At 48.2% G+C, this 9,721-nt stretch overlaps 1 protein-coding gene across 1 annotated transcript; it reads left to right on the forward strand.

Moving 5' to 3' along the window:
* The first annotated feature begins 1,768 nt into the window (after positions 1 to 1,768).
* On the forward strand, positions 1,769 to 9,414 carry LOC122897964 (vesicle-associated membrane protein 3). The gene is made up of 5 exons (XM_044236142.1): positions 1,769 to 1,835; positions 3,979 to 4,060; positions 7,309 to 7,467; positions 8,210 to 8,261; positions 9,320 to 9,414. Coding segments are annotated over exons 1-5 (315 nt in total). The 5' UTR covers positions 1,769 to 1,833; the 3' UTR covers positions 9,340 to 9,414.
* The last annotated feature ends 307 nt before the right edge of the window (positions 9,415 to 9,721 follow it).

Below are 9,721 nucleotides of genomic sequence, written 5' to 3' on the forward strand. Positions count from 1 at the left end.
AAAGACAATAAACCGAACCCCTCTCTGGCTGCACGGTCGCTTATGGCAGTTCCACACAGTAGTTGGCGCCCAATGGGGGGTCCCTGAGACTTGCATGTAAAACTAGTCTAGATGTCTTCTTTTTTGTAAGTTTTATTTTTGTAATTGTGCATGTGAAGCATCATTGAATCAATGGATCTGTTGAAGAACTCAGCTGCTGGAAACCATGCAAAATGTTTTGAATTGCCCTTAAAATATGGAAAATGTTTTCTGAATGCTTTATATTCTTTCTGCTGTAAATTAAAAATGAAGAAAATTTCCCCATACTATGTGTGTGCTTTGCTTTAACTTTACCTGATACTGAAATCCGGGGTGACCAGCCTGTTTCAAACCCAGACGAGATCACTTTCACGGATTTCCTTAGATCTAGAGACAGTGTTTTGTCATCCGCTATTAGAGAGCTTCAGACGTGTCCATAAGAGAAAAATGTCTTAGTAAGCCACTGCCCCTAGAACACTTGCTTTTCCCAACCGTCTTCTCAGGCACCGCTCAACATACCAGTTACTTGAAACATAGAGACGCCAATCTAAATGCACCACTGCCGCGAAAATCCTCTGCTGCTTTTGAAAAGGCATTTTCCAGCTGACTACTAATACGCATCTTCTCTTCTGAGAATTCTGTCACCATCTCCTTTCCTTTCACTGCAAGTGTCATCCCGTGTCCCTGGTAGTGCCTCTTCCACGGAGTCCGGTGCGGACGCTCCCGCCAGACCCAGTCGGCAGGGTATCTCCCAACTCCGCCGGGCCCCGGTGGTTTCTCCAGCCCACTGCATTTAAGTGACATTCTCTTTTCGTGCTTATCCTCACTCTTTATTCTGTCTTCTTTTCACCTGTACCCCAACCTGCCCCTTCTGGTTGGGCGGTGCAAACCATGTCCATTTCCGCTGCTGTCCTTGGCCATGTCTGTTCATCCCTTGCCTGGAGAGTTTTCTTCCTGCTTCCCCAACTCAAATCCCACCTCCTCCGCGACACTCTTGTTTATTCTAATACACACTAACATCTCCCTTTTCAGACTATTACATCGACAGTGGGAAAAGACAGTTCGGCATTTAAGGATTTTAGTTTTCATTCCTCATCTCATCTGCCGGTTGACCTGGCAGCGTTCTGCAGTGTTGGGGGGTTGTTTGGTTTGTTTTAAGGTAGGCGATGTCTACGTTGGTAGGAATCCTCCCGGTAACAACTTTGCACCCGGCAAAGTAACCCACTGCGTTGGGATCTGTGCCTCCGCCCGCAGCCGACCAGAACTTGAGGACCTCCTCTGTGCCGGGGCCCGGGAATGCAGAAATACAGAAACGAAACACAGCCCCTCACGGCCAGGCTCCCGTAAACAGACTGTGGTACGGCCTGCGCAGGGACAGACACTTGAGTCACCAACTGAGCCCACGAAGAGAGGGAGTCTAACCCTACGGACGCCTGTGATAAAGACTCCCAAAGGGCCTTGTTTCCCGGGGAAACGGGGGTCTCCAGGACCACCGGGCTAACGCGGGACGTCCAGCAGAAGCACACAGCGGGTCCCCTGTACTGTCACGGCCAGGGAAATGGCCCCGCCCCCATTTCCCGACACAGTCCCCTCACCGTGCCCAACGCACGAGGCGGTGCAGTCAGCTCGCGCCCCGCCCTCCGCCCCCACCCCGCGCTCTCGGGTGGCCCCGCCCCTAGACGCCCCGCCCCCTTCCGGCGCGCCCCTCCGCGGCCGCGCCCGGCGACGTCATCTGCCCCGCGCCGCCGCCCCGCCCAGCTCCCGGCCTTCGGTCCCGCCGCGCCGCTCTGCTGACCGTCGCCGGCCGCCACCAAAATGTGAGTGACGCGGCGAGACGCGGGTTGGCTTCGGACTCCGGGAGACGGTGGCTCGCGGCTGGGATCCTCCCCTGGCTCGGTTCCCCCCTCCCGCCCCCTTCAGCCGCTCGGACGCGGGCCTGCGCGGTGGCTCCGGAGGCCCAGGGATGGGCGGCGGCCCCGAGGGTACGGGCTGCAGGCGGGCGGAGCCTGCCCCGCCGCGCAGCTCGCAGTCCCGCGGCGGTCGGGCGGTCGCGGAAGAGGCGGGGGCGGGGCTGCCGGGGGATTCCCGGAGCTAGGAAACGCCCCCTCCCTCCACTGTCCCTACCTGGACCCCACCCCTCCCCTTCCCCTAACCCCGGGCCCGAGGCTCCCCAGAGGAGCGGTGGCCCCTGCCCTAGACCTGGAGCGCCCGTTTGCCGCCTGGTGCTGGGCTGGGCTCCGGAAGTTGCAAGGGAAAGGACCTCGGCCCTGTGTGTAGAGGCAGCAGCGGTCAGAGGGGACTCAGGAGCAAAGCTGTAGACCTTCCCTCTTGAGGCAGAAGCCATCTTGTAGTGGCCCCTGAAAACATGGGAGTTTCCCGTGGTAATATTCTGTCAAGAGTCCCACGGACCCTCTGTGCCCCTCCAGCCTGTCATGGCTCACCTACGGAGGAGGAAGGAATGGGTGCTTTCCCCGGGTTCCTCCTAGGAGCTAGGGCCACCACTCTGGAGTGTACCTGCTGAGGCTGCTGTGCCAGGAAATCAACGGTGGTTAAGGTGGTTAAGGTCTAGATCCGTAGAATCATATGGGACCTGGTCTAGAGACAGGCTCCAGTGCAACCAGCCCTGTTGGCTTTCTAAACCCCACTTTAGGCTTCCATGAGATGGGGCTAATGGTAGTACCCCCTTCTAAGAGTTAATAAGGATTAAATGAGAAAACGCTTGAAGAAGACGTACCAGTACGTGGTTCTTCACTGTTACCTTTCAGAGAATAAAATTAAGTTTAAGGGCAGGCATGGGACCTGCTACATCCCTGGTCTTTGACACATGGTAGGTATAAAAGAACTTGAACCAGTGGATGCATCAGTAGCTGGTGTATGAAGACGCATGCTTGGTGCTTGGGTACAGGGAAGAGCCATCTAAGACACAGGAGTCTGATCTACTAGGGAAGGCGAGACCTTCCGATGACCCTTGAACAACATGGGTGTGAATTACACGTGGGTTTTTTTCCGATAAATACAGAACACTACAGTTACTGTGTTTTCTCTCTTAACGATTTCCTTAACAGTTTTTCTCGACCTTACTTTATTGTAAGAGCACAGTGTATAATACATACAACATAAAAAATACGTGTAGATTGACTGTTTATGTTCTTGGTAAAGCCTCTGGTCAACAGTAGGCTCTCAGTAGTTATATTTTTGGAGGAGTCGAAAGTTATGTGCAGATTTTCAGTTGTGGGATGGGGAAAGGGGTTGGCGCCCCCAAAGCCCACCTTGTTCAAGGGTTGACTGTGTGTGTGTGTGTGTGTGTGTGTGTGAAAAATCAAAGTGTAGCCAACCAAGTAATGGAAGCAATAAGGACTTCAGAGCCACAGTGGTCAAGGAAGATCTGCCTGGGGAGAAACAGGCATTCAGTGAGGATTTGAAAGGAGGGGAACCTTTTAAGAGAGGAGGCACCGCATCTCACCTCTCCCACTCACACCACCCCTCCTCCCTACATCTTGATGTTCCTGATCCTGTTTCTGTGAATGAATATATTTGTCCTAGTGGAAAAGTGGCATTTTGTAATTGTTCATAAGTGTGAAAACAATTCTTGCCACAATGAGAGAGCAAAAGAGTACTGAGTGCATTTAAATAGATGTGTGTCTTTAAACAATAAAAAAGTAGAGTTTCCCTCTCTTAGGATCCCTGATATTAATATCAGGTGCTTCAGCGTTACAAAGTAAAGCTTGTTAAACCTTCACTTTAGACTCTGGTCACTTCTCACATATGGATGAATCTTGGAAATTATAGAGGAATTCGAAGAAATGTCATTAGAACCTTTGTTCATTACTGTGGGAAGGATTTCTTTTCTGCTTTAGTTCTGAAACTTCTAACAGAGAGGTCTTGGAGTAACGTCTTCATCCTTACAGAAATGTATCTGAAATCAGAATTTACTTATGCTTGTGCCTTTCCACGTTTCAGGTCTACAGGTGCACCTGCAGGTTCAAGTGCTGCCTTCAGCAGCAACCGACGACTTCAGCAGACACAAAATCAAGTCGATGAGGTACTGGTCTCCAGTGTTGAAAACTGAATTTTAAACCAACATGGGAACACCCTGGAAAGAATTCTTTTTAGAAAAAGTATCATAAAAGCATGAGTATAAAGGAAATGTTGGCTGTTTCTTAAATATAACAAATGAGCTAAGCTTCTGAGAAGTCAGTCTCCAGGAGTCATGCTTCTTTTCCCGTGACCACAGACACTCCTCCTGAGAGCATTCCTCCAGGAACCACTTTATAAGATACAGTTTGCCACAATTTAAAAAAAAAAAAAAAGGAAAAGAAAAGAACAGTTTATAAAATAGGGTAATAAAGTTTTAAGGATTAGGTCTATCGGTTGTTCGAACCAAGATGAATCCCTCCAACCCGATTTTTCATCAAAAGGCTTCTTAGAGTAAGTAGCCTGACACACTGGGTCCTAGGCTTGAGCAAACCTCTGGAATTCCATTCCCATTGTCACCCATTCACGTACGGAAGGCAGACGCTGGCAGAGTGCTCTAGCCCAACAAATCGGTATTTGTGGAATCCTGGAGTCTTTTTTTCCAGCATCTTTTTTCTGCTCTGTGTGTGCAGGCCCACAGTGGAAGACTGTGAGCAATTCCGACTAGGATTCTGTAGCCCGAAGAGCTGCCAGCGTGCAACCAAGACATCTCGATCTTTCTGCACTTAGCTGCTTTAAAAAGCAGAGTCAAACTTAGGTCAGATTGCATTATTAAATCATTTGGTAATATTCTGGTCTGATGGTTTTGTTTAGTAACTGAATTCTGAAACTTGTACATTTCCGTGGAATTCTTACCCACCTTACCCATTCTAACTGGATGAAACTTTCTTCTACTTACAAAATCAAACTGGGTCCTTTTTCTTAACCAAAGGAATTTTAGGGAGAGGTGGAGGTATTTTGTTTTTTGTTTTGTTTTTAATTGACGTGAAATTTACATAGCTTATAATTAGCCATCAACCAGGGGAGTTCAGTGAACTCAGTGTTGTGCAGCCATTAACCTCTGTCTGCGTTCACTACTTCTGCTTCCCGCCTGAGGAACGCCGTGGACATGTGCAGTCCTCACTTGCCGTTCCCCTTTTCTCCCGTTCTGGTAACCTGTAGTCAGCTTTCTGTTGCTATAGATTGGCCTGTTGTGGCTTTTTCCGATAAAGGGGTTCATGCCGCATGTGGCCTTTTGGGTTTGGCTTCTTTCCAAAGCATAACATTTCTGCATGGTCCCCGTTGCAGCATCTGTCAGTACCTCCTTCTGTTTTAGGGCTGAGTGGTGTTCCATGGTGTGTGTATACAGAATTTGTTTTCCATTCATCTGTGGAGGGGTTTTTGAGTTTCCACCTTTTGGTTATCATGAATAATGCTGCTGCAAACATTCATGGACAAATCTCTGTGTGGCTGTATGTTTTCATTTCTCTTGGATATGTATCTAGAAGCAGGAGTGCTGGATTATGTGGTAATCTTGTGTTTCACTTTTTGAGGACCTGCCAAGCCTGTACACAGTGGCCACTGCAGCCTGCCTTCCCTCCAGCCGTGTCCGGGGCCCCTGCTTCTCCACTTCCTCACCAACACTTGTTAGTTTCTGTTTTCTCTGAGTGTAGCTGTCCTCCTTAGTGAATATGAAGTATTTCATTGTGGTTTTGCTTTGCATTTCTTTAATGACCAGCGGTGTCGAGTATCTTTTCATGTGCTCATTGATCGTTTGTTTACGTTCTTTGTAGAAGTATCTAGTCAGGTCTGTTGCTTGGCTCTTTTTATTGCGTTGTTTCTCTCCTTGTTGGGGAGCAAGAGTTCCATATATATGTGTATATATATATTCTGGATATTAAACCCTTCTTAGATAAATGATTTGCAAATAGTTTCTTCTGTTCTGTAGATTGTCTTTTCATATCCTTAAGAATGTCTTTTGCACAAAAGGTTTTAATTTTTTTAAAGTTCAGTTTATTTTGTCTTTCGTTGTTCTTGATTTGGAGTCAAATCCATGGCCAAATTGGAAGTTAGGAATGTTTGCTCTTACGTTTTCTTCTAAGAGTTTTATAGTTTGTAGCTGTTATACTTAGGTCATCAATTCATTTTGAGCTAATTTTTATATATAGGGTGAGGTGTAAAGGTCCAGCTTCGCTCTCTTGCATACAGCTGTCCCGTTGTCCTAGCACCATTTGCTGAAGAGACCATCTTCCTCCTCACTGAGTGATTTGACAGTTTTGTCAAAAATCATCTGGCCATAGAAGTTTGAGTTAATTTCTGGTTCCTCAGTCCGTGTGTCTGTCCTGATGCTAGAATCACACTACTTTGATTGCTGTAGCTTTGTTGTAAGGTTTCGATACTGGAAAGTCTGAGTCCTCCAACATTCTCTTTTTCAGTATGGTTTTGCCTATTCAGACCCCTTGCAATTCCATAAAAATTTAAGGACTAGGTTTTCTGTTTCTGGGAGGGGATGGTAATGGGGGAAGGACAGTGGAATTTGAATAGAGATTGCGTTGAATCGGTATATCTGTAAGTGCTTTGAGGCATCTTGCCATCTTAACAGTAAGTGTTCCCATCTGGGAACTTGGAACGTCTTCCCATTTAATTACATCTTTGACTCCTTTCCGAGGTGTTCTTGTAGTTCGTTTTCAGTGCACAAATCTTCCACTTCCTTGGTTCACTTTATCCCCTACTATTTTATTTTTTCAGATGCTATTGTATATGCAGTTTTTTTAAATTTCCTTTTCATTTATCTTATATGGAAACATTCTGATTTCTGGGTGCTGGTCTTATACCCTGAGCCTTTATTGAGTGTGTTTATTGACTCTAGTAGTGTGTGGATTCTTTAGGATTTTCCGTATATGGAACCATCTGCAAATGGCTACCACTTGACTTCTTTCTTTCCCATTTGGATGTCTTTTGTTCTTTCCTTGCCTGATTGCTCCGGCCAGAACTCCCAGGGGAGTGTTGAACGGCGTTAGTGAACGCGGGCATCCTTGCTTGTTCTGGATCTTGGGGAGAAATTCTCCGTCTTTCACCACTGAGCCTGGGTGTTACTTGAGGGTTTTTCCATGAATGCTCTTTGTCATGTTAGGGAAGTGCCCTTCTGTTTCTAGTTTGCCAGGTGTTTTCCTCATGAGAGAGTGAGCCCCTCCCTGCTCCCTCCTTTTTAAATAAAAGTGTGGCTCAGAGTAATCAAGTGCTGACCCGAAGGGAAATGAGCCCTTTTATTCACTGCGAGTTCTGCTTGTTTTTCCCTCCCTCTCTGTGTAACTCGGCGTGCTTGCGTCCGCTCAGGTGGTGGACATCATGAGAGTCAACGTGGATAAGGTGTTGGAAAGAGACCAGAAGCTGTCGGAGTTAGATGACCGCGCAGACGCGCTACAGGCCGGAGCATCCCAGTTTGAAACGAGCGCCGCCAAGTTGAAGAGAAAATACTGGTGGAAGAACTGCAAGGTGATTTTCTTTCGCCTGTTTTTACATGGAGTCCCCCTCCGTTCTCAGAGGGCCTGCGGGGGCTGCAGTTATTGGAGAGGAGTTTGATGTCCCGTACGTGGAACTCTGGCTTGACTCTGAGTCTTGAGCCCTGACCGCATGCCCTCGTCCCGTGCCCTCAGCTAGGAATGCTCCGTGAGCCATGGCTGACCTTAAGCAGCGTATAGAACAGGAATGTCCAAAATTGGGTCACCAGCCCACCAAGGCCCTTCCACGTCTCTACCCCCGCAAAGCCCTGCACACACAGTGGCAGGAAAGGGCTGGGGTTGGCAGCCCACTGGCCTGTGGTTCAGTGAAAGGTTCCAGAGGCACAGGATAGGGGTCTTGAAAGCCAGTGTGCTCCACAGAAGTGCAGAAAGCCGCCCCCCAGCAGCGCACCCCAGAGCAGACCTTAACGCCTGCCGCAGCTCAGATGTATCTAGCCCCTTAGGGCACACGAGTGACACTCCCTGATGCACAAGACAGGCTTAGTAGCCCATGCAGATGCCTTCCTAGGGACCACAAATCACTGGACCATCTTCTAAAAAGCAGATAAATAACTTAATACTCTAATCGAGAACAGCAAATTTAGGCTTTAAAAACTGAATTATTTCAGATTATAGTGTTCCTTAACTTCTCGGTCCATGACTAGAATATTACAGTCTTCAGTGAGCACGCTCGTCTATATGTTTGGAAATGTGAGATGGTCTCTGTTTTGTCGCAGATGTGGGCCATAGGGATCGTCGTCGTCGTCATCATCATCATCATCATCATCGGTGAGTTCTTGTGGCAGAAATCCACTGTTCAGGTCTTCTCGGTGTGGTCACAGCTGATATCACATACAAGAACTTGGAATAAAAAGTTCCCTCAGTATTACTAGTTCACTCCAAAGATTTTCATTTTCTTCAGTAAATATTTTTTTAAAGATTTTATTTATTTATTTGACCGAGAGAGCGCGCGCGCGAGAGAGAGATTACAAGGAGGCAGACAGGCAAGCAGACAGAGAGGGGGGAAGCAGGCTCCCCGCCGAGCAGAGAGCCTGATGCGGGGCTCGAACCCAGGACCCTGAGATCATGACCTGAGCTGAAGGCAGAGGCTTAACCTACTGAGCCACCCAGGCGCCCCTCTTCAGTAAATGTTTTAAGTACTTGATTATTTCATTAAAATCCAAGGGTTTTTTAAATACACACATTGATCCTTTGAAGTCAGAGGAAAATGTGTTCATTTCCACTGCCCCATCTGTTTTCACTCTGAGCACATTTTCATCCGATACTTCCTCGTACAAGGAACAGTCTCGTCTGTTGATTACAAGCATGACTGCCTGTCCCCTGTGGCTCCGGTCCCTTCCAGTTGCGTAGCCCTGGGCAAGCAACTTAATGTCCCAGGTCCTCAGTTTCTTCACTTGGAGACTGGGGATGGTAATAGAACACCCATACGCTTGCTATGGGGACACCGCTGCTCAGTCTGCGTATGGCACATAGTGTGGTCCCGGGCGCGTGGTACTGACAGGAGCGGGAGAAGTGCCCCCGTCGGTACGGACATGCCTGTGCGCACAGAAGTCCGAGTGTCGGAATTACCACTCCTGCTACCGTACGTGATACCGGAACAGGCCGTTGATGTTTGTTGCCCAGGCCCTGGGAACCATTTGCAAAAGCGGTTCTTTCCACCCCTTCTCTTGACAGTGACCTCCAGCCCTCGGCAAAGTGTAGAGACGCCACTAGTAAGGTGGCCTAGTTGACTTGCGCATTTAGACCGTGATGCTCACTGTTAACTCCGGGTTTGCAGTGAGAGACTGAACTGCTGTTTCCTCTGCTTTGTCGTGTCTCCCCCTTAGTGTGGAATGTTTCCTCGTGAAGAACCAGTGCCACCCCGCCTGCCGTTCAAGAAACCTCTTCGAGACCTTTGACTTAGAACCTGCTATATTCTCGAGCTTGCCTACTGTTCTGTCTAAGCTGATTAGTTTCTGTTTGTTACTGTAAAGTTGAATTTCTAGGCCATGTGCCTTTGTGATGTCATAAACACTCCGAACCTGAAGTGCGGCCGCCCAGCCTACGCCTGGCCCGGCGGAGCGTCTCTTAACTTCCCGAGTGTCGTCACCTCCAAGTAAGGTTGTCTGAGGAATTGCCATTAATTCCAGTTAAGGGAATTTGTTCCAGGCTAGCCGTCCCTGCCATATGACATCTTCTGAACCACATTCTAAGCCTTTAGGTAATCAGATTTCCAGTTTGTGCCTTCC

Source organism: Neovison vison, unplaced genomic scaffold, assembly GCF_020171115.1.
Source record: "Neovison vison isolate M4711 unplaced genomic scaffold, ASM_NN_V1 Scaffold_046, whole genome shotgun sequence".
Taxonomy (NCBI): Eukaryota; Metazoa; Chordata; class Mammalia; order Carnivora; family Mustelidae; genus Neogale; species Neogale vison.